Source organism: Panulirus ornatus, chromosome 58 (assembly GCF_036320965.1).
Source record: "Panulirus ornatus isolate Po-2019 chromosome 58, ASM3632096v1, whole genome shotgun sequence".
Classification (NCBI taxonomy): domain Eukaryota; kingdom Metazoa; phylum Arthropoda; class Malacostraca; order Decapoda; family Palinuridae; genus Panulirus; species Panulirus ornatus.
This window is the reverse complement of record NC_092281.1, coordinates 5792232-5815985: the sequence shown is the minus strand read 5'-3', so window position 1 is coordinate 5815985 and position 23754 is coordinate 5792232. Positions and strand designations below refer to the sequence as shown.

Genomic DNA, 23754 nt, shown 5'->3' with positions numbered 1-23754 from the left:
CTGGGAAGGTGCGTGAAATGTGAGAAGGTTGAATGGATACAGCGAGCGGAGGCAAGTGAGAGAAAAGAATAAAATGAAGTGTTTTTCTTGGTTGTTTGTGAGAGAAACCTGCATGTTTTATGAAACCTTTCGTCTCAACACAATTAAAAGATGATCCTGTACTCTTGGAAGATGGTAGGGGTTATCTGCAAGACGAAATCATACTATTTTCTTGAAGGGATTGATGTGATAGATGATGAAATCCAAATAGATAAGGTAGTTTGTTAGGGAAAAGAAATATTCACCGTTGAAGAGTTAGATTATCTGTCGCTCTCCGTATGGAACGGGAGTTCAGGGATGACTACGGGAGATCACATACAGTGTGACCCAAGGATGACCACGAGGGATCACATATAGTGGTGACCCAAGGATGACCACGAGGGATCACATACAGTGGTGACCCAAGGATGACCACGAGGGATCACATACAGTGGTGACTCAAGGATGACCACGAGGGATCACATACAGTGGTGACTCAAGGATGACCACGAGGGATCACATACAGTGGTGACTCAAGGATGACCCCTAGGGATCGCATATAATGGTGACTCAAGGATGACCACGAGGGATCACATATAGTGGTGACCCAAGGATGACCACGAGGGATCACATACAGTGTGACCCAAGGATGACCACGAGGGATCACATACAGTGGTGACTCAAGGATGACCACGAGGGATCACATACAGTGGTGACTCAAGGATGACCACGAGGGATCACATACAGTGGTGACTCAAGGATGACCACGAGGGATCACATACAGTGGTGACCCAAGGATGACCACGAGGGATCACATACAGTGGTGACTCAAGGATGACCACGAGGGATCACATACAGTGGTGACTCAAGGATGACCACGAGGGATCACATACAGTGGTGACCCAAGGAGATGATGCAAGGATGATGCTGGTAATGATAGGGCAACCAAACTGAGACTGGTGGCGATGGCGTTTTTCTCTGAGAGATCCAGCCGCGGTGAAAGGTCTGCGTGCAAGAACGTTTCACCAGTGACCAACTTGATTATCAATACATATAAAGCATAGATGAATGGGTATATGTATATAGATATACGTATGTATATATAAATATGTATATGTCATGTAAAACACAGTTTTCTCAGTAACTCTAACCAGATGGATCCAACACTCTATACATACAAAAAACCAGATGGATCCAACACTCTATACATACAAAAAACGGTGAGCGTCCTGTTACTGGATGACCTTAGTCATGAAAGTGAGGTTGCCTTACAACTCCCCCGTCTACATTCTCCCAGGTCCCCTTCCCCATCCTCTACGTCACAGTGGCCACTCAGTACCAGCAATATATGGTTATCTTTATTAAAAGTTGTACCTATGGCTCACTATTGAACAAATATAGATAGATGTACACCGAATACCTTTCATATATGAACCAAACTTCATCTACAGTAAGAAAACATTTGTTTTTTCCTGTTCTAACAAGACACTAGCTCCTCCCCTTTATATGAGACCCCGCCTTCCTACCCCGGGCACATAGAGCAGCGCTGGGTATATAAGGGCTGCCTTCACCAGCCTAGCATCATCCCAGACGTGTCCTCTTACACACTAAACATGAAGCTCGTAAGTACCTACAGCACCTTTAAGTCTCCTCCACCCGTTGAATAGCTTTACCTCCTGGCGTCTAATAGCTCTATCCGTCTCACTTGCCATAAACTTTAGTCTTGCAATAATTTCTTATCATCGGGTACTCGTAAGTGTGCACACTACCGTCTCACTGGAAAAGATCACCTATAACACTGTTGTTATCATAATTTCAACGTTGTTATATGTTATACTTCCATTATTTTCTACAAGATGCACTGTAGACGATAGATACAATTTTCTTCATATGTTTCATTATGATACATACACGTGTTACTGAAGTTCCTCTCCCCTTCTGCAGGTGGTGCTCGCCTGCCTGGCCGCCGTTGCCGTCGCCGCCCCACAGTTCCAGGATTTTATTCCTATAGTAAACATCCTCCGCGACGAACGTCAGGACGACGGTAACGGCAACTTTAGATACGTGTTCGAGGCCGACAACGGCATCGCCGTGGAAGCCTCCGGCACCCCAGGTTCACAGGGCCAAAGCAACATTCAAGGCTCCTTCAGGTACATATATCCTGCTGTGTGAATTTTCTATAACCTGAAATTACTTTTAAGTGTTTTACTTCCATACCAAAGGAAAGAATATTGTTCTTACAAGTCAGTAGATATTCTTACCAAAAGTTCGTCAAACCAGCAGATCTTTATTTTCATTTCTTTTTCTTTGCTCAACGTAAGCTGCGCGTGGTTTGTTAATTCTGGTGTTCCTTCCTCAGATTTGTCTTCCCTGAAGGAAATACTGCTGACGTCCGCTACATCGCTGACGAGAGCGGCTTCCAGCCCCAGTCCGACCTGCTCCCCACAGACCACCCTCTCCCCGCCCACGCCATTGAGCTGATCCGTATGACTGAGGAGCTGCGTGCTGCCGGTGCCACCTGGGACGAGCAAGGAAGACGACTGACTCGCTAGATTTTATTAATGCCAGTTTAATGTCTATGCTCAAATCTGGTCAGTAAATCTGCGATGATAATGAACTAGTAGGTTAATAAAGCGTAATTTTTTGAAATCCCGTCTTTTCCTTACTTTCCAATAAACAAGCTTGTAGCTCATGAGTCTGACGCTTCAAATTTTCCCTAAATCTTGGTCATCAATGGCTACATCACTCCTGAGGGTGACCACTTATACCTAAGACTCTGTCAAATGACAGGTGACAAATTGGTACAATCTGGACAACATTGCTGGTAGAGTTTCCGGTCACACACGTTTGATTCCTTCAGTGTCAGGAGAGAGAATGGTGACAGAAGAGACCGAAGAATAATTAGAATATTCTACCATCACTGATTCCTCTGAATATCATAAAATACGTTTTGAATATGTATGAGGTCATTACACATTGCAATAGTATCGAATGTTTGTGTGTGTTTGAAAATTATGTCTTTTAAGCAAGACTGTTTTTGTTACAATAGCGAGGTGGTGTGAAGATCCAACGAATAACAGACTTCTTAACACACCACTGTCTACCTGTCATGTATAATATATTGTAATCAGACCTGCCATCTACAGCCAAGCCCCACAAACTATTCCATGGTATATATTGACTGATTTCATATGCCCTAGTTCAGCCCATTGACAGCACGTCAGCCCCTATATACCACATCAATCCAAGTAATTCTATCCCATGCACGCTTTTCATCCTCCTGATACCTCGATACACCAAGAGCCCCTTTAATCATCCTTCCATTTAGATGGCACAAGTAATCAGACACAAATTACATTTGCGTAGCTTTCAGTACTACTTTTAATGTTCGTTCACATGATAAGGACGAAAAAACACTAAATCTTAGGCCAGCAGGTTTGAATGATCTTATTATTGGTCTGGAGAGGATAAGCTGAGGTCACGTCGTCAATGAAAACAACATAGACGTAGTTTGGATGAGGTTCAGTAAAACATTCAGAGAAGACGGGCAATGTTTACCAACGTGCAACACGCCAGATATTTCTGCAGCTGAGCCAGAATGGTGGAATGTTAATGGAGTGTTAAAGTAATGAATTGTCTATTGTGTGAGACGTCATCATCTAAGATGTTGACTAAAAACACGTATCAGCATAATGAACTGAAATGCAACTAACATAATGGATATAGCCTGACTTTATGTTTACTCTTCTTCCCTAACTTGGTGACAGTATTGAATTCAATTACGTAGATATCTGCACTGAAACAAGAAAAAGTTTTCTCAAGGTAAACGTTGACATGAAGCGTATGTTGTTGAAAATAAGAAAATAATCCGTAAAGATTTTTATAGAAATGTAACAACCAAAGACCAGGTAACCAGTCAAATGACCCATTAGTAGTGTAACACGGCGTTTTGCTTCATGATGCCGTGGAACTATGGCAACAATATCATTTATCTATTTATCTATCTATCTATCTATATATATCTATATATATATATATATATATATATATATATATATACATATATATATATATATATATATATATATTTTTTTTTTTTTTTTTTTTTTTATACTTTGTCGCTGTCTCCCGCGTCTGCGAGGTAGCGCAAGGAAACAGACGAAAGAAATGGCCCAACCCCCCCCCCCCCATACACATGTACATACACATGTCCACACACGTGTATACATACCTACACAGCTTTCCATGGTCCACCCCAGACGCCTCACATGCCTTGATTCACTCCACTGACAGCACGTCCACCCCTGTATACCACATCGCTCCAATTCACTCTATTCCTCGCCCTCCTTACACCCTCCTGCATGTTCAGGCCCCGATCACACAAAATCTTTTTCACTCCATCTTTCCACCTCCAATTTGGTCTCCCTCTTCTCCTCGTTCCCTCCACCTCCGACACATATATCCTCTTGGTCAATCTTTCCTCACTCATTCTCTCCATGTGCCCAAACCATTTCAAAACACCCTCTTCTGCTCTCTCAACCACGCTCTTTTTATTTCCACACATCTCTCTTACCCTTACGTTACTTACTCGATCAAACCACCTCACACCACACATTGTCCTCAAACATCTCATTTCCAGCACATCCATCCTCCTGCGCACAACTCTATCCATAGCCCACGCCTCGCAACCATACAACATTGTTGGAACCACTATTCCTTCAAACATACCCATTTTTGCTTTCCGAGATAATGTTCTCGACTTCCACACATTTTTCAAGGCTCCCAAAATTTTCGCCCCCTCCCCCACCCTATGATCCACTTCCGCTTCCATGGTTCCATCCGCTGACAGATCCACTCCCAGATATCTAAAACACTTCACTTCCTCCAGTTTTTCTCCATTCAAACTTACCTCCCAATTGACTTGACCCTCAACCCTACTGTACCTAATAACCTTGCTCTTATTCACATTTACTCTTAACTTTCTTCTTCCACACACTTTACCAAACTCAGTCACCAGCTTCTGCAGTTTCTCACATGAATCAGCCACCAGCGCTGTATCATCAGCGAACAACAACTGACTCACTTCCCAGGCTCTCTCATCCCCAACAGACTTCATACTTGCCCCTCTTTCCAGGACTCTTGCATTCACCTCCCTAACAACCCCATCCATAAACAAATTAAACAACCATGGAGACATCACACACCCCTGCCGCAAACCTACATTCACTGAGAACCAATCACTTTCCTCTCTTCCTACACGTACACATGCCTTACATCCTCGATAAAAACTTTTCACTGCTTCTAACAACTTGCCTCCCACACCATATATTCTTAATACCTTCCACAGAGCATCTCTATCAACTCTATCATATGCCTTCTCCAGATCCATAAATGCTACATACAAATCCATTTGCTTTTCTAAGTATTTCTCACATACATTCTTCAAAGCAAACACCTGATCCACACATCCTCTACCACTTCTGAAACCGCACTGCTCTTCCCCAATCTGATGCTCTGTACATGCCTTCACCCTCTCAATCAATACCCTCCCATATAATTTACCAGGAATACTCAACAAACTTATACCTCTGTAATTTGAGCACTCACTCTTATCCCCTTTGCCTTTGTACAATGGCACTATGCACGCATTCCGCCAATCCTCAGGCACCTCACCATGAGTCATACATACATTAAATAACCTTACCAACCAGTCAACAATACAGTCACCCCCTTTTTTAATAAATTCCACTGCAATACCATCCAAACCTGCTGCCTTGCCGGCTTTCATCTTCCGCAAAGCTTTTACTACCTCTGTCATAATTCTGACGCAATCTGTGTTTCAGCTGCATTCCCATTCTTAACATATAACATTTTTCATCTTCACACAGATGATCACACTATACTCTCACTATTACAGGAAACAAAAAGTAAATAAAAACGCAGTTTTACCTGAGAACATGTTAGAGAGGGAGGGTTACCTAGGGTTGGAGGTCTGCTTGATGTCATTAGTTAGCAGTTAGGAAAACCATCAAACAAATTATAATCTAGATCGTTCAGAAATCATCAATCAATATATGACTATAACAAGGTTTTCGGAGAACTCAATTGTTTTGCGAATCAACATTTTTTTTTCAATAAAATCAGCAGAAATGATGAAATCAAACCAATTAGTATCAAGGATTCAGATTTTCATTGAAAATCTTATAAATTTCATCACATATTACTAGCAAGAGTTATCACATACTATAGGTTTACAGTAATCTACGAACTCTCTTGATAATGATATGGCAAACAACAGGATTTCAGATACCATATTTTATTAAGCTACTTCTTCGTTATCATCACAGCTTTACGAACCAGACTTGAGCACAGACATTGACCAGATACTGACAAAACCTAGCGAGTCAGTCGTCTTCCTTGCTCGTCCCAGGTGGCACCGGCAGCACGCAGCTCCTCAGTCATACGGATCAGGTCAATGACGTGGGCGGGGAGAGGGTGGTCTGTGGGCAGCAGGTCGGACTGGGGCTGAAAGCCGTTCTCGTCGGCGATGTAGCGGACGTCAGCAGCATTTCCTTCAGGGAAGACAAATCTGAGGAAGGAACACCAGAATTAACAAACCTGATACAGCAAGTACTGGAAAGGAGAGAGAGAGAGAGAGAGAGAGGAACGAAAAACCTCTTCTGATTCTAAGAAGCTGAAGTGAAACCCACTTTTGACTCACAAGGAACACCATTCCTTCTTCTGGTATGGAAATGAAACATTTCTAGTTATTTCGGACCACAGAATACATGAATATTACCAGCGTCGCACAGTGAGAGATATTCACCTGAAGGAGCCTTGCATGTTGCTCTGTCCCTGTGAACCTGGGGTGCCGGAGGCTTCCATGGCGATGCCGTTCTCGGTCTCGAAGGCGTAATTGAAGATGCCATTACCGTCGTCCTGACGGTCGTCACGGAGGACCTGCACCACAGGGATGACATCCTGGGACTGAGGGGCGGCGATGGCCACGGCGGCCAGACAGGAGAGAACCACCTGCAGGAGGAGAGAGAAGTTATAACGTAACCTTGATTGTCATTGTGATTTACAAGAAAAATCGTAAGATGTATTCATAAACATACTTCGCAGCCATGACTAACACGATAGGTTGTCAAGAGATGTTTTTACTATTAACAACGGTAGGGTCGATGGTGTACATGCACAGCAATGGTGATCAGAAGTAGTTATCCCAGAGGAGGCAACAGAGGCACTGTAACTACTGTTGTCACTGATACATTGTCATCATGTAGTGTGAGTGGTGGTAGTGTGATGGGATAGTTAATGGCAGGAGCAACAATTATAACTGGCAGAGGCAACGTCAGGTGCTGAGGTACTCACGAGCTTCATGTCTGGTGTGTGAGGAGAACACGCACGTTGAGGACAATGCCAGGCTGGTGGAGGACGCCGTTATATACCCAGCGTCGCTCTACCGTACCCTGGGAAACAAGGCGGGGTCTCGGTAAACGGGGACGAGTTACTTTCCTCTCAGCGCAGGGATCTATAGTTTCTTGTAACTATAGATTTTAGTGTTGATGAAAGACGATTAACAAATTTCTGTTCGACGTAGAAGTACGTGGATAACTATGTTAATGAGGGAGGCCTTGTGTCGACATTCGGGAACACAAAATGACGCTGTTGCCTGCGAAGGGAGCTGGATAGAATGGATCTGAGGAGAACTGTAAGACAACCATATTTTCATAGGTAAATCGTCCGGTAAGAGGACGCTCTCCATCACGTTCCTGTATAGTTGTCGTAAATAGGAGGCCAATAATCCAAGATTTCTATCATTATCACATAACCTCAGGAACTCCTGTATGGGACTACTGCTGCTTTCTAAGCAGGAGCAGGGAAATAGCAGACTTCTCAAGTGCGAGAAATTCCTCGACGACAGTACTCCATTTTCTCTACTGACAATAATAAATGATGATCATGACTTGTTTCTTCTGGTCATCTTTTCGTACTGAGGAAGGGTCAGCAGAACACAGGTGTTACAGCACCTGCCTGCGAGCAGTTATGACGCAAGTGAAAAGTTAACTTTGGCGATGCTGCGTCATCGCCAGAGGATAAAAATGAGCAGTGTCATCGAGGAATTTAGAGTGCAGCCTTGAAGAAGATGGAGTTCTATGTAAGGAATCCTATGAATGTACTACATAAAACGTTACGAAGATGTCCTGTAACAAGACGAATTTCAACTTGAAAATAAATTAGTTTTATATTTACATGGGAAGGTCAGATAACAGAACACCTGATGCCCCATAATGAAGGTACCTGTAAAAAGGGGAAAATATCTATATCTAGTTGTCGAAACATGCTATAGAGCAGATGATACCTCCTCACCCACCTCTCACCAGCAGGGGAAAGATGAGAAACTACTATTATGCAGCATAGTGGTAAGATATACCATGGAAATTTCATAGGGAAGTATGGACTGGAAGATTTCCTTATCATTTCAGTTTCCTGTGAGAACGTTTATTCTGCGACTTCATCAAATTACGTTCTCCCAAGTCTCCCTCCCTTTACTCGACATCACCATGGGTTTTCTAACGCCGCAACATGGAACGTCATGAAGAAAGTTATTCACATGTTTCAACATCGAAACCCTATCTGTTAGACGTCTTTCATCGACAAGCTAAATCTGTTACAAGAAAAATTATGCCTGTTGTATGAGGAAATTAACTCGTCCCCGTTTACCGAGACCCCGCCTTGTTTCCCAGGGTAGGTAGAGCGACGCTGGGTATATAACGGCGTCCTCCACCAGCCTGGCATTGTCCTCAACGTGCGTGTTCTCCTCACACACCAGACATGAAGCTCGTGAGTACCTCAGCACCTGACGTTGCCTCTGCCAGTTATAACTGTTGCTCCTGCCATTAACTATCCCATCACACTACCACCACTCACACTACATGATGACAATGTATCAGTGACAACAGTAGTTACAGTGCATCTGTTGCCTCCTCTGGGATAACTACTTCTGATCACCATTGCTGTGCATGTACACCATCGACCCTACCGTTGTTAATAGTAAAAACATCTCTTGACAACCTATCGTGTTAGTCATGGCTGCGAAGTATGTTTATGAATACATCTTACAATTTTTCTTGTAAATCACAATGACAATCAAGGTTACGTTATAACTTCTCTCTCCTCCTGCAGGTGGTTCTCGCCTGTCTGGCCGCCGTGGCCATCGCCGCCCCTCAGTCCCAGGATGTCATCCCTGTAGTGCAGGTCCTCCGTGACGACCGTCAGGACGACGGTAATGGCATCTTCAATTACGCCTTCGAGACCGAGAACGGCATCGCCATGGAAGCCTCCGGCACCCCAGGTTCACAGGGACAGAGCAACATGCAAGGCTCCTTCAGGTGAATATCTCTCACTGTGCGACGCTGGTAATATTCATGTATTCTGTGGTCCGAAATAACTAGAAATGTTTCATTTCCATACCAGAAGAAGGAATGGTGTTCCTTGTGAGTCAAAAGTGGGTTTCACTTCAGCTTCTTAAAATCAGAAGAGGTTTTTCGTTCCTCTCTCTCTCTCTCTCCTTTCCAGTACTTGCTGTATCAGGTTTGTTAATTCTGGTGTTCCTTCCTCAGATTTGTCTTCCCTGAAGGAAATGCTGCTGACGTCCGCTACATCGCCGACGAGAACGGCTTTCAGCCCCAGTCCGACCTGCTGCCCACAGACCACCCTCTCCCCGCCCACGTCATTGACCTGATCCGTATGACTGAGGAGCTGCGTGCTGCCGGTGCCACCTGGGACGAGCAAGGGAGACGATTGACTCGTTAGGTTTTGTCAGTATCTGGTCAATGTCTGTGCTCAAGTCTGATCCGTTCAGTTATGATGATAATGAACTAATAGTTTAGTAAAGCTTGATATCTGAAATCCTGTTGTTTGTTTAATCACCAACAAGCGAGCCCGTACCTCAAAAACTGGGCCTTCTAGTCTTCCATAAATCTCGATCGTCTTTCTCTGCATCAGTCGTGAAGGTGAACACTTATGTTCAGACGGTATAGGAATGTGACACATGAGGACAGTATTCTGTCTGGACTGCATCAGAATCACTCTCAAGACACACATTTTGTTCCTTCAGTGTCAGTGTTCTTAATCTCTCAGAATTATGCTGTAAATATGTTTGAGGTTGTTGTACAAACAAATTCACTCTTCATGTGTACACTTGGAGTGATCATTCTGTGTGCTGGTTGGGATATTAAAGCATTCTACTTTATGATATCGTATTTAACTGTCTGTATAAGGTAAATGCGTTTGTGTTCGTCTGTATAAGGTAAATGCGTTTGTGTTCGTCTGTATAAGGTAAATGCGTTTGTGTTCGTCTGTATAAGGTAAATGCGTTTGTGTTCGTCTGTTTCATAAAAATGAAAAACTTATACGACAAGGTTAACAACATGACGTGTACGTTGATGATAATACCAAAAGAAACGTTTAAGAAATTCACTGATACGAGGGAAGGTAGAGGGTCATCACCCAGACGTCGGGTTCAACACTTGCGGAACAAAGCGTCTCTCACCATCATTCGAAATGGAAGTCAATACAACAGAAGATTCTGATATTTCTAAGTGAAAACAACGATCTGCAATGGTAATGAGGTCGTTAAGCGTTCGACTTCTCATTTCAGTGAGTCATTTCTTATATGGATGGTTCCCTGGACTGGCAGTTTACCCACGTGACATGACCGATATTGAACAAGCATAGGAGCCGTGTTACGCCAATAACACTTGTTACAGCAGATCTATGCTTCCTTCATGAGCTATGATGGTCTGTAGATTCTGTAGTGCACATACAAGATTGTCGATCTGAAGAGAAAACTACTTCCTGACCCCTGCACTCAAACACCCACCCCTGCCCCACCTCACACTGGACCTATCTGGGCAGCAGATGCCGCCAGTATTGTTATGCTACAGTGAGAACAAGACAGTATAACTCAGACAGAAAAAAAAGAAAATTACCAAATTACTCTTGAACCCACCTTTTAATTTCACTGGGATATTTTGGAACTCTAATGCAGGAAAAGTTTTAATTAATTACGTTTGTTGTGTTACTACCTGAACCATATACGTTATTCATGCCTTCGTAATAGATAAAACTACAGGTATTTCTTCTCAAGGTATCTCATTGCTTGCCTGCTATCTCCACAAGAGCCTTTAGAGTGATCATATCTAGTGTTACATGCAGACTCGAAAGTACTCGGTGGCTTGTCTCTGTTTCTCTCTGTATTCCCTTGATCAAGTACGTGAAGTTTAATCAAGGTCCTGACATGTTGAGGTGGTGTGGGCGAAACAAACGTGAATACTGATTAGAAAATCCTGGAATGAAAAGGAGAATGACGATATATATATATATATTGACTCTCATGTCATCTCAGCTGAGCTGGAGAAAACCATATCGCTCATCATCAGTATCTTGTCTTTATCATTGTTTGCTTAACTTGTATTTTCAACAAGAAGTATCCTAACCCTGACCTTTGACCAGTGGTGTCGAGGGTAAAGTGAGGATGCATTTGTCGAGAGCAATTTTAGGTTCATCAAGAGTAGTGAAGTTAAGTTTGTCGAGGGTGAAGTGAATTACTCTATCAAGATTTCGTGAAGATTTTTTTCTTTTTTGTTTAAGGAAACCTGCATCCGCTGGTGATGCTGGCGTTCCTGGTCTTTACTTTCTGGTGCAGAGAAAGGCCCACACCAGAGGTCTCACCTGAAGCGAAACATACCACTATAGATAAGGTCACCCTACTTCACCCATGCTCTCTATCTAACGTCGGATTAACAAAATAATTATAGATAACTTCTTTATCAAGCCCACCTATAGATAACCTCTTTATCAAACCCACCTATAGATAACCTCTTTATCAAACCCACCTACAGATAACCTCTTTATCAAACCCACCTACAGATAACCTCTTTATCAAACCCGCCAAAAAAGTAGTTTTCCTTTGTCTGAGTCATAATAACAACCTGACACTCATGCTTACACTCCTGTAACTTGGAGACGAGTGCCAGAGCCTCACATTTTTACGTAACTAAATTAACTTTGTCCGTTATTATTATCATTATCATGATATTTGTAGTGACAGCAGCAGTAGTAGTAGTAGTAGTAGTAGTAGTAGTAGTAGTAGTAGTAGTAGTAGTAGTAGTAGTAGTAGTGGTGGTGGTGGTGGTGGTAATGGTAGCGGTATTAGTTGTAATAGAATTTGTAGTAGTATCATCTTACAACTATAGGTCCACCTTTTATGAGGCTCATGCAGCATCCTGCAGCGCTACACACAAGAGTAGGGTAATGATAGACTCCTTTGGAGCGAGGAAAACGCTTGACCAAATTCTACTCCTTTCTGTCCATTATTGTTGATGATGTAGCTTGACCAAAGATGACCTCTAGCATGAGAGCGACTTAGACGTAGAAATGAGGTTACCTTACTGCTCCCTCAGTCTACATTCTCCCACGTCCCCTTTCCAAATTCCCAACGTCATGCTGGTTCTCAAACCCAATAAAAAAAAAATCCTTCATCAGTAAACTTATCCAATTGTTGCTCAATCAAACAGGTATGAACTGGATCTTTTTTTTTTTTCTTCTATTCTTTAGATTACTAAACTTCAGCTACAAAATCGGGAAAGTATATTTTCTTTACTATGAGTGGATATTGATTTGTCCCCGTTTACCGAGACCCCGCCTTGTTTCCCAGGGTACGTAGAGCGGACGCTGGGTATATAACGGCGTCCTCCACCAGCCTGGCATTGTCCTCAACGTGCGTGTTCTCCTCACACACCAGACATGAAGCTCGTGAGTACCTCAGCACCTGACGTTGCCTCTGCCAGTTATAACTGTTGCTCCTGCCATTAACTATCCCATCACACTACCACCACTCACACTACATGATGACAATGTATCAATGACAGCAGTAGTTACAGTGCCTCTGTTGCCTCCTCTGGGATAACTACTTCTGATCACCATTGCTGTGCATGTACACCATCGACCCTACCGTTGTTAATAGTAAAAACATCTCTTGACAACCTATCGTGTTAGTCATGGCTGCGAAGTATGTTTATGAATACATCTTACGATTTTTCTTGTAAATCACAATGACAATCAAGGTTACGTTATAACTTCTCTCTCCTCCTGCAGGTGGTTCTCTCCTGTCTGGCCGCCGTGGCCATCGCCGCCCCTCAGTCCCAGGATGTCATCCCTGTAGTGCAGGTCCTCCGTGACGACCGTCAGGACGACGGTAATGGCATCTTCAATTACGCCTTCGAGACCGAGAACGGCATCGCCATGGAAGCCTCCGGCACCCCAGGTTCACAGGGACAGGAAAACATTCAAGGTTCCTTCAGGTGAATATTTCCTGTCGTGTGACGCTGATGATATTCATGTATTTATAGTCTGATATAATGATAAAATGTTTCACTTCCACAACAGATAAACAGAGATCATGGTTACTTGTAGTTCAGAAGCTGATTACACCTCAGCTTCTTTTAACAACAAACACCAAATTTGTCTTTATCGTAGGTTGTGTCAAGCTTGTTAGCTTTTCCTGTTCCTCCCACAGATTTCCTCTTCCCGATGGTCGTACTGCCGACGTCCGCTACATCGCCAACGAGGGCGGCTTCCAGCCCCAGTCCGACCTGCTGCCCAAAGACCACCCTCTCCCCGCCCACGCCGTCGACCTGATCCGTATGACTGAGGAGCTGCGAGCTGCCGGTGCCACCTGGGACGAGGAAGGACGAAGACTGACGCGCTAGCTTGATACATCACATCACTCTGCTCAAGTCTTTCATCAGCAACAGCGAATATGATACATTACTATTTAAATAAAGTGCATCAGAAAACAATGTGTTTTATGTCTTAAACAATGAGTACAACTTAAACTCAATGGTGTGGATGTAAGGGCCTCCTAAAATGATAAAAATCCGTCCAAAATTACAGCGTTACTGATGAAATCAACGGAAGTGCCAGCAAATAAATCGTAGGAGCGGCTTTGTACATTCTGAACTACTTCACATTGTCTTCCACTCCAGAACAGCCCATTGCACTCCCCCAAGTCTTTCATCTCTTTCTATCAACACATCCAGTTTATCCATCATCACTTGCCGAAGATATTTCTTCCTTTTGCTAACTTCTCGTCTTCTGTGGTCCAGCACACACTCTCACTCCTCGTCAATGCCTCACTCCAACACTTGATTCTTGGATCCCACTCTATCTTATTTTTGTTTTCGAAGCGCTCGGTCATACTGTCTCCATATTTGTTTGTTTTCAATATTTCCAGTATACCATCATCTCTACTCTGATACTGAACACCTCTTTTACTTCAGCTCTTGGCCTAATCCCTCATTTACCACTGGAACACTCAACTTTCATGTAATAGATCTACTTCTTGTCATACTTACATCTCCACTACTTCCTGCTCTTCCATGATCCATCACCTTACCCTCAGACTTGCTGTGAACTCCGCCGTCCTCTCGCCTGAATGTCTTCCTCAAGTTCCTCCACAACATTTGGGCCTCATTATACATAACTGAAATCATATCGAACTTTTTGTCGTCCTTTCTAATTCCTCTTACATATCTAAATTTGAATTTCTAATGTTTCATTTTCTCACCTTTTATCTTTCCTGGCCACTTTGCTTTTCAAGCTTCTGTTTAAAGCATAAGATTAACTTACATATTACCAACGTATGATTATAGAACCCACAACTAAGCCTTTCGCTGAACTTGTCACATATTTTCTTGGCTGCAACAGATCAAACATCATTCCGTGTAGAAGTACCTCACTTATGTACTTGTCCAAAGCGTAGAAGCATCCAGCCCTAACTTGACCTTAACTTAAGCTCTCTTACGATTAGTTCTACTGGTTACTGTCATGACTTCTAAGTTATGTGATATCACAACTGTGCATTGGAAGCGGACTGGCTGCCTGAAGTCAATAAAATGAACGAGTAAAATGTAGCCAAAGGTCGAAAATAGCATAATATATACACAATAAAGAGCTTTGCACTTTAACTTTCTCCTGTGACATTTTCAACAACATTTGATTTGGTTTATCAAGCGTATCAGCACACGTCTTCTAGATCCTCACATCTTCCACACGAATGGAGAAGTTTCATTAGGACTTTGAGCCTTACATAATTCAACAGCCTTCAGTATTATGTTAATGAATATTATAGATACTTCGCTGACCTTCTCCCCTACCATCTGACTAGTGTTGGGGCTATAGTGTCTTCCATAATGAAAACACTGTTGAACTTGTCATTTTGTCTCTACCATAACATTTCATCATCCTCTACAATTCCTCCTTTTGAATCCTCGGCCACATTAATTGTTATTCAAGAGACAAATGTCACCTGATGGATTTACGGAAAAGCTTAGGATAATTTCCAACCTTTTTCACAATAGACAATTTAAAGTTTCTTTGTTGCCTTCTTCTTGTCCCGCTATGTTCGCTTCTTGTTCACTGCTCGTTAGCTGGGGTGCCGCCTCTCTCCATCACAGCACATTGCTAAGCTCCTTCGTTTTTTGGCATCTTTTACTGAACTATTTTTTACTTCTCATTGTAAATTTTACAGAACCTTCCACCACAATGACCTGGTTCCTGGCTATTTTGTGACTATCATTTGTATACTACAAATAGAAAGCTTAACACTTGTGTTGCCCCCATCTCTTAACCTTGTGTATATGTTATGTATTTGTGTGTGTGTGTGTGTGTGTGTGTGTGTGTGTGTGTGTGTGTGTGTGTGTGTGAGAGAGAGAGAGAGAGAGAAGAAAGAAAGAGACAGAGAGATATACACCTGATCATCCTCTGCGACATCTTACATCTACAAACTAACAGCAAATGTTTCTTATTCAAAGGAATGAAATTGGAAATCATTGTATCCACTGCATAATCTATGCAAGGCTTAATTGCTATCCATAAGACGTGCAGGCTGGGTGGAAGAGAAATTGTAAGATCCACTGAATTGAGAATGAAAGAGCTAACTGTAATACCATGGTCAGTGTCGAGGGGAGGAAGGCACATGACCTTGAAACTCCTCAGTAACCCTACCGCCGCCGCGCCAGACGAGGCGGCCTACAACAGGTGTGTGTCTGCTTCCAACACCCCCATTCCCTCTTCCCTTAACCCCCCCCCCCCCCCCACTCGTCACCCTTCCCCTCCCCCTCCTCCTGTCCCTCCCCTGCACCCTCACTCCTTATCGTTACACGTCAGGAATTAACTAGCCGTGGGTCTTCCCACGCCAGAGCTGAATGGCCACGTTCATACATTTCGTTATAGGTCGGTATGTATGTACGTGGTCGACCGCTTCATTATCTGCCGTTTGAAAATATGGCTTGAGGAGATCAGAGGGATTACCGGAAAATATCAGACGAGTAAACATGTAGAGGTCATCATCTTGGTGTGCATTAGCTCCTCCCCTGGCTGGGAACCCCGCCCATCTCACGCTATGGACTGTAGGGGAGGCAGCGTCGGGTATATAACATCCGCCTCCACCACCCAGCCAGACATCGTCCTCGACGCGGATCTTCCTCACACATCGGCCATGAACTTCGTGAGTAAACACCATCGCCTGACATATACCGTTCCAGAAGCCAGTTTTGTTGTATTCTACGTTATCTCCAAGTGCTCTAGTCACCACAACCCTTAACATGGTGGTCACCAGGTCAGTATACATCTATCTTGGTGACCGAACGCGTAGCACCCTACCCAGCCAGCAGCCGGCAAGTGAGCCAGGTTGGTAACAATCGGTCACGGGGTTCACGTACCCAACGCCGGCCGCGCGGCGGCGCCCACCATCCCGGAGTCGCTCTGTCTGGCGTCTTGGTCGGTTGCCAGGCTGCCGCTACACACGCACTGACCCAGAGGATGCCACGGGCGAGGGTGGCCGGGTTACGGTCAACCAGACACCAAGCCATATCTTCAGGACCGACGCATAGATCTAAACGTTCAGTCCACATACCTTGACATGGCCTGCATCACACCCACTCACCTGACGTATCTAACCCCCTCGTCGGTTCTTAATCATGATCGCATTATTCATGTCATCATTCATTCCCTTTCATTGCACTTGTCGTCACTCATGCGACACACACCTGGGCGTCATCATCCACCACACATTCACGCGTGGCCACCAACGCTCAACAGTGGATCTACTTTCTGTACAATGGGCCTGACTCCTGTCCTAAACAGATTCATCGCAAGATATATTTCCCATATTAGTGTAAAGCCCCGAGTGGCTCAGTCATCGATGTATAAGAAACTAAGGAAGTATTACCTATTTCAGCGCCACAAACTGGTATCATGAGTCACTCGGGTTGTATCAGCAGATGAACCGGTTGTATTAGATGTCTAATCAATGAAATTGATAAGAAAGTTTTTCATATTATCACTGAAATCAATTTTGTACGTTACAGTCACCTGTGTTATGATCACACCAATTCGTGGCATTGCCACAACCTCTTTTGCTGGCAACACAACCTCAAGTTCAGTTTCTGTAGATTTCCTGATATAACAACCTCTTATGATAGTACCACAAGTGTTTATATTAGTGTCACAATAACGTATACTGATACTAGAATCCCTAATATTAATGTCACAAGTAGTTATACCAGTACCACAGCATCTTTATAACTGGTTACATTTGTATCACAATCTCTAGTGTTCATACTACAACTGCTTACATCAGTGTTGCAACAACTATTAGTAGTACCACAATGATTATGTTGATTACCGCAGTGACCTGTATATTGACTACGACTGGCTACGTTGTGTAGACACGAGAACTTAACATTACTGAGCAACAACCTAACCCAAAGAACCACAGACATGAGAACCTTTTGTTGTATGATGTGATACTCGTCATGTGTCGAGCCTGGAACTACCTCTTGACTCTTTGTTCTTTTTAACTTTTGTCTGCAGTCCTCAAGGATTGTTTTGTGGCATGTGTAACGCCATCACTAATGTACCCACCGGCACTTCCTCCTCCCACCTGACAGAGCTACACTCAGCCGTGTCATCGCTTCAGACATCAGAAAACAACACTATCATCGCTTGCACTTTTTTTTTCTCTCGTGTAAAGTTCTTTTGTCTCTCTCATGCCACTTGATTTGCACTTTACCTGGCTTCAGTTATATTCATTATGGCCACCGACCTTCTCATACGAAGAAGAGGTGTGTTGCCTTAATTATGTTTCTGTCCTAAAAAGAAAATACAATCACTGATCTTCCTTCATGTCTGCGCCGACCTTGATATCCTACGGTAAGTCCTGAGCCGCACCTGTCGAGGCAGAGCTCTGCGCATCCTCCATCAGGCGTGTGTGGCCCAGGACGTAGCCTCGCGCAGCTGACCACTCTCACCAGTGACTCCTGCAACACATGTTATCATTTTGCAGATTAACTTTCATCCTGGATGACTGAGAGGAAGACGCTTGCAAGTGTTCATAAATATCACCATAATTGGCTCTCAAATGTTCTGCTAAATCTTTCTAGCACGAACCCAAGAAAATTATCACAGACACACACACATACACACACACACACACACACACACACACACACACACACACACACACACACTTATCAGACTATCATACCCCCACTGTGTCCTTTCACTACATCTTCGCTATGCTTCAACTCTTCAATCTATTAAACTCCAGTTCTGTGTCACGAGTGTTTACCTCTTCCTAATTTCTCACAAGCTCTGGATCTTCCCTTCAATTCATCTGTTTCTCGGCCACTTTATAATGTTGACAAACAACAGAACGTATGTAAGATTCATATTTATCATGTATTCCTGTTCCAGTTTTGTTACTGTGTAAAAGCAGTTAGCTTTTTCCTGTAGGGTTATGAATACTACAATGCTCTTACTGGTTCTGTGTTTCATGTAAGAATGTTTATGACTGTGTTATATCTTGTTCAACATCACCAGATCTCTCAGGTGTGTAACATACACTAAACTCCACTACAGCCAGACGTGATTAAGATCTGGTTATTATGTAACAATGATCAATATCCCTCAACATACCCGAAATTGATGTTTGTTTATCACTGCCACATATACCACAAACATCGTGTGGTGCTCTGCCATACCCTGTGTGACCGACCCTCAGCATAACATTAATTATGTTTTTGAGAGAGAATTACATTTCAGTTGAAAGAAGTTTTCTGAAAACGAATGTTCATGAAGGAACTGATTTGGTTTTAGTCGCCTATATTATCTCCTCCTGCAGGTGATCCTCGCCTGCCTGGCCGCCGTCGCCGTCGCCTGCCCCTCAGTTCTTAGAACCGAAGTTCGTGGCAATCCTTCGTGACGACCGTCAGGACGACGGCAACGGCAACTTCAACTACGCATTCGAGGCCGAGAACGGCATCGTCGTGGACGCTGTCGGAACGCGAGGTTCACACGGCCAGAGCAACATCCAAGGGACTTTCAGGTAAATGTTGGCGACCAAGATAAGATCATATGGTCGGAAATCCTCCAGAAATCGCAGAATAATCTTTCTTTTTGACGACTAGCCTAATTCTTTTTACCTTCTAGAATGGAGAGTTGTTACCTCTGTCCCTCTCATCATCTTCGGTGATCTTTATGACTGTAATCGTTTTCCTCTCTTAGGTTTCCTCTCCCTGACGGCACCATCGCTGAAGTCCGCTACATAGCCAACGAATTCGGCTTCCAGCCCGAGTCCTCCCTGCTGCCCACGGCCCTCCCTCTGCCTGTCCACGCCCTCGAGCAGATCCGCGTCGCTCAGGAGCAGCGTCAACGTGGCATCACCTTCGACGAGGCCGGCAGGAAACAGAGTCGCTGATCTGTATGTGTGTGTGTGTGTGTGTGTGGGGGGGGGGGGGGGGGGGGTGAATCCCAAGAAGATGAGGATCGCCAATTTTTTTCAGTACACAACCGTTGCCTCTTGACGAACATTTTGCTAATCAAAACTTCAGATTCTTTTCCTTGCAACACATATGTTGTGATGTATGATATGTCATGTTGTGATGTATGATATGTCATGTTGTGATGTATGATATGTCATGTTGTGATGCATGATATGTCATGTTGTGATACATCACATGTGATGTTTTGATGCACTTCCAATAAATTCCACTATAACAATCATGTTTTTCTTGCCCGTCATTCAGTTCGTCAGAGCACAGCTGAGAAACAGATTTGGAATGTGAGTGAACAAACAAGGAATCAGGAACCACCTTGGTTCCTCATGTCTTTCTAAGTGTGATCATCTTTGATGATACACAGTGACACTTGTTCAACCTATCTCTCTGTTGTTTATACAATATAATACATTATACAGTATGATACATTAAACAGTATAATACATTATAGAATATGATACATTATACAATAAAAATCACATCAGAAAATTACTTCTTTCCGGTGGAATTGAGGAGTCCCTGCATCATGGAACAGACGAATGAACAACTAAACCCAATTTTCCTTACCAGATTCCCGTCAATAACGTCATATTATCGATAGTTTGCTCCTCCGGTCAGGAGGACTGAGAGCCAGGCAGTCATAGTAATTTCCTGTGTTGATATAGCGTCATGGAAATTCCTGTTGGAGTGAAGCGTTAGAAGTGTGAAGGTATAAACTCGGCCGCTGTCTGTGGTGGGTGACAGGCCTGTGTGACGACAGCACTCGGGAGGGTAGAGACGAGTACGTGGGAATAGCCAGCTCGCTCCGGGGAGTTGGGCTTCTTGATGATACTATCCAGTGTAGGTGAGGTCGTTATCTCACTCAAATGTGGACCAGTAGCGAAGAAATAACGTATGGCAAAGTTGAAAATAAATAAAAACAATGATGTGTCAAATGTGTCCCAGAAGACTGAATGAGGTTTAAAGGTTACCTGTGTATCATCATTACTGACCTCGGATTCTGCCCCATAGAAATGTGTTACTAAGTTTAAGGTAATGGAAAAGATAGACCTAAATATTTCAGGTCCCTATTGCCTACTCAAAGTTTCTGTTCTTATCTTATTTCCCTTTTCTTATGTTATCAAGATGTTATCACCTCATCGTCATGAAACTATTGAACAACACGGAGATGAGGTTTAATGTAACTCATCACACATACCATCGTGTATATGTTCATCTCTCGAAAAGCAGCCATATTTTTCATCATGTCATAACAGGAACATCCTTCAACTTCCAAATAGTGTAAGAGTTGAACATACATGAAGATTGATGAGAAAGATTTAAACCTTAAATATATCTGGATACATAAATAAAAACAAAATTTCTCAGGGTTACGTAAGTGGACACACAACACATTATAAATTCCGTCAAGTCATTCCATACTGACTTTCTCATATAAAGATATATTATTTCTTCCTCACACATCAATATATCATATATTTCTTTTAGCATTCGTTTCATATTGATTTATGGATGACTATATACGTAGACACAAACACAAATACAAACACCCACGCACGTTTGCATAAACGGACAAAATAACTCATAAACGTTCATATATATATATATATATATATATATATATATATATATATATATATATATATATATATACATTATTACATGACAGCCAGAGACTGAGTGTGAACGAATGTGGCTTTTGTTGTCTTTTCCTAGCGCTACCTCGCACACATGAGGGGGGAGGGGGCTTTTATTCCATGTGTGGCGAGGTGGCGATGGGAATAAATAAAGGCAGACAGTACGAATTATGTACATGTGTATATATGTATATGTCTGTGTGTGTATATATATGTATACGTTGTGATGTATAGGTATGTATATTTGCGCGTGTGGACGTGTGTATGTGGGGGGGTTGGGTCATTCTTTCGTCTGATTCCTTGCGTTACCTCGCTAACGCGGGAGACAGCGGGAGACAGCGACAAAGCAAAATGAAAGATATAAAAAAAAAGATAATATATATATATATATATATATATATATATATATATATATATATATATATATATATATATATATATATATATATATCCTAGATACACTACGGAATGTGTGGAAGAAGAGGTCACTGGGCATGTGAGATGGTGTTGTAAGTCGGGTATCATCGAGTCCTGAACGCGAAAGAATGGAAGAAGGTGGACGTGTTGTAAAATCATTGTTGAAGATCAATATGTCGTGTGAGGAGTGATGATCGTGTAGGGGAAGAAGGTATGTGAGATGTGTGGCAGTAAGGAACGACAGTATATGTGTGGCAGTAAGCGGAGCATGATTAAGAGAGAGAGCTGACCATGATGTACTGAAATGGTGTGGACATCTGGAGAGGACGACTGACTGTGAGGAGGGATGTCGCAAGTGGAGGGATAGCAGTAGCCTTCATGGTCTAAAACGTGGTTATCTGTTGTTAAGGCATGAAAATAGTGGTAGAGACAGTGTTTTAAAGCTGAGCGCACCTTCCCATCTCTCCCTCCAGCTCGATTGCCGGTAGGTATAAGATCAGAATAACATATCGTGCACTATAGAGGGAACATGCTGCTATGAAAATTTTATACGAAAGTATGGACTGAAAAAGTTCCCTGACAGTTTCGCAACTTCTGTTGTGCGGCTGAATTCTGAAATAGAAAGACTTGGGTAAAGGTAAACAGGATCATTTATCAATAACTGATATCAGTGTAGTACTTGTCTCGTCTTGAATGGAAGGTGTGTGCGTTTGGTGCATCGCGGCGGTGGTTTGATCAAGTCTTCATGTGAAAAAAGGTTTGCCCACATTTCTGTCACATCCCTTTCATTTTATCTTCACGTCGTTATTGCTGGTCTTTGAATCTCTGACTACAGTAAAGAAATTCCCGTAGGTTTGGTTAACGAAATTGTTTGGCATTTTGAGAGCTTGTATCAGAGGTCAGCGTCTGCTACACTTACTTAGAGAGAATGATTTTACGTAGTTAAGTTTTTCCTCTTTGCTCTCGTTTAGATCTGATCTTGTCTTTCTTCTTCTCTGATTAGGTTTGGTGACCAGAACTGAACAGTATATTGCAAGTGAGGACCAGTAACGTATCCTTTGTTTTCCAGTTTACATTTCTAGCACTCTGTTTGCTGTATTGTAAGCAGCTAGGTATTTTTCTACCGTATTCTTACCCATCATCGATAATCAGTAAGGTCCATTTCTTCTTTAACTTCAAGTACCGCATTAGCAAGCTTTTGTTCTCATGATTTATATTTTCAACACCAATGTGCATTAAATCACATCTGTCTGTGTTGAAATTCATCTGTCATGTCCCTCTCCTCTGTGTCAGTTTCTCTGAATCCATCTGAATCTTCAGGCAGTCTTCCACGGGGTTGGCTGTCTCGTGTCGTCGGCAGATTCCGAGATTCTTGTAATGAGATTCATCTCTAGGTCGATGGTGTATATGATGGAGAGTCTGGGTCCTGGTAGTGAACATTTTAGGACTCCATTAGACGCGTAAAATCAGTCGGATGCTTCCCATATAATATTGATCTCTCTCTCTCTCTCTCTCTCTCTCTCTCTCTCTCTCTCTCTCTCTCTCTCTCTCTCTCTCTCTCTCTCTCTCTCTCTCTCTCTCTCTCTCTCTCTCTCTCTCTCTCTCTCTCTCTCTCTCTCTCTCTCTCTCTCGAGTCAGTCTCACCCACGCGAAGACTTGATCTCCTTTTTCATGAAAAATAATTCTATTCAGTAATCTGTTTTGTGGTACTTTATTAAGAGCATTACGTGAGTCCAAGCATGTAACATTATATTATATCTAGAAGTCTCCTTCAT

The 23754-nt window shown here is 42.9% G+C and overlaps 4 protein-coding genes and 1 pseudogene across 4 annotated transcripts; 4 read left to right on the top strand and 1 right to left on the bottom strand.

Annotated features, from left to right (window-relative positions):
* Positions 1-1483: 1483 nt before the first annotated feature.
* On the top strand, positions 1484-2667 carry LOC139766751 (cuticle protein AM1239-like). Its single transcript, XM_071695671.1, has 3 exons — positions 1484-1640; positions 1963-2168; positions 2378-2667. Exons 1-3 carry the CDS (start codon positions 1632-1634, stop codon positions 2568-2570), a joined length of 408 nt encoding a protein of 135 aa, XP_071551772.1. The 5' UTR covers positions 1484-1631; the 3' UTR covers positions 2571-2667.
* A 3610-nt stretch (positions 2668-6277) lies between these two features.
* LOC139766902 (cuticle protein AM1239-like) lies at positions 6278-7441 on the bottom strand. The gene is made up of 3 exons (XM_071695921.1): positions 7393-7441; positions 6845-7050; positions 6278-6607 (listed from the first exon to the last, which is right to left on the bottom strand). Exons 1-3 carry the CDS (start codon positions 7399-7401, stop codon positions 6415-6417), a joined length of 408 nt encoding a protein of 135 aa, XP_071552022.1. The 5' UTR covers positions 7402-7441; the 3' UTR covers positions 6278-6414.
* Positions 7442-8751: 1310 nt separating this feature from the next.
* Positions 8752-10211, top strand: LOC139766750 (cuticle protein AM1239-like). The gene is made up of 3 exons (XM_071695670.1): positions 8752-8865; positions 9208-9413; positions 9645-10211. Exons 1-3 carry the CDS (start codon positions 8857-8859, stop codon positions 9835-9837), a joined length of 408 nt encoding a protein of 135 aa, XP_071551771.1. The 5' UTR covers positions 8752-8856; the 3' UTR covers positions 9838-10211.
* Positions 10212-12798: 2587 nt separating this feature from the next.
* LOC139766873 (cuticle protein AM1239-like) lies at positions 12799-13875 on the top strand. Its single transcript, XM_071695885.1, has 3 exons — positions 12799-12840; positions 13183-13388; positions 13604-13875. Exons 1-3 carry the CDS (start codon positions 12832-12834, stop codon positions 13794-13796), a joined length of 408 nt encoding a protein of 135 aa, XP_071551986.1. The 5' UTR covers positions 12799-12831; the 3' UTR covers positions 13797-13875.
* Positions 13876-16489: 2614 nt separating this feature from the next.
* LOC139766616 (cuticle protein AM1159-like) lies at positions 16490-20148 on the top strand (annotated as a pseudogene).
* The last annotated feature ends 3606 nt before the right edge of the window (positions 20149-23754 follow it).

Bases quoted from the DNA above. Each gene is read 5' to 3' on its own strand.
- LOC139766751 (XM_071695671.1), top strand. The intron at 2,169-2,377 runs GTACATATATCC...TTCCTTCCTCAG, and splicing joins AACATTCAAGGCTCCTTCAG to ATTTGTCTTCCCTGAAGGAA.
- LOC139766902 (XM_071695921.1), bottom strand. The intron at 6,608-6,844 runs GTGAATATCTCT...TTCCTTCCTCAG, and splicing joins AACATGCAAGGCTCCTTCAG to ATTTGTCTTCCCTGAAGGAA.
- LOC139766750 (XM_071695670.1), top strand. The intron at 9,414-9,644 runs GTGAATATCTCT...TTCCTTCCTCAG, and splicing joins AACATGCAAGGCTCCTTCAG to ATTTGTCTTCCCTGAAGGAA.
- LOC139766873 (XM_071695885.1), top strand. The intron at 13,389-13,603 runs GTGAATATTTCC...TTCCTCCCACAG, and splicing joins AACATTCAAGGTTCCTTCAG to ATTTCCTCTTCCCGATGGTC.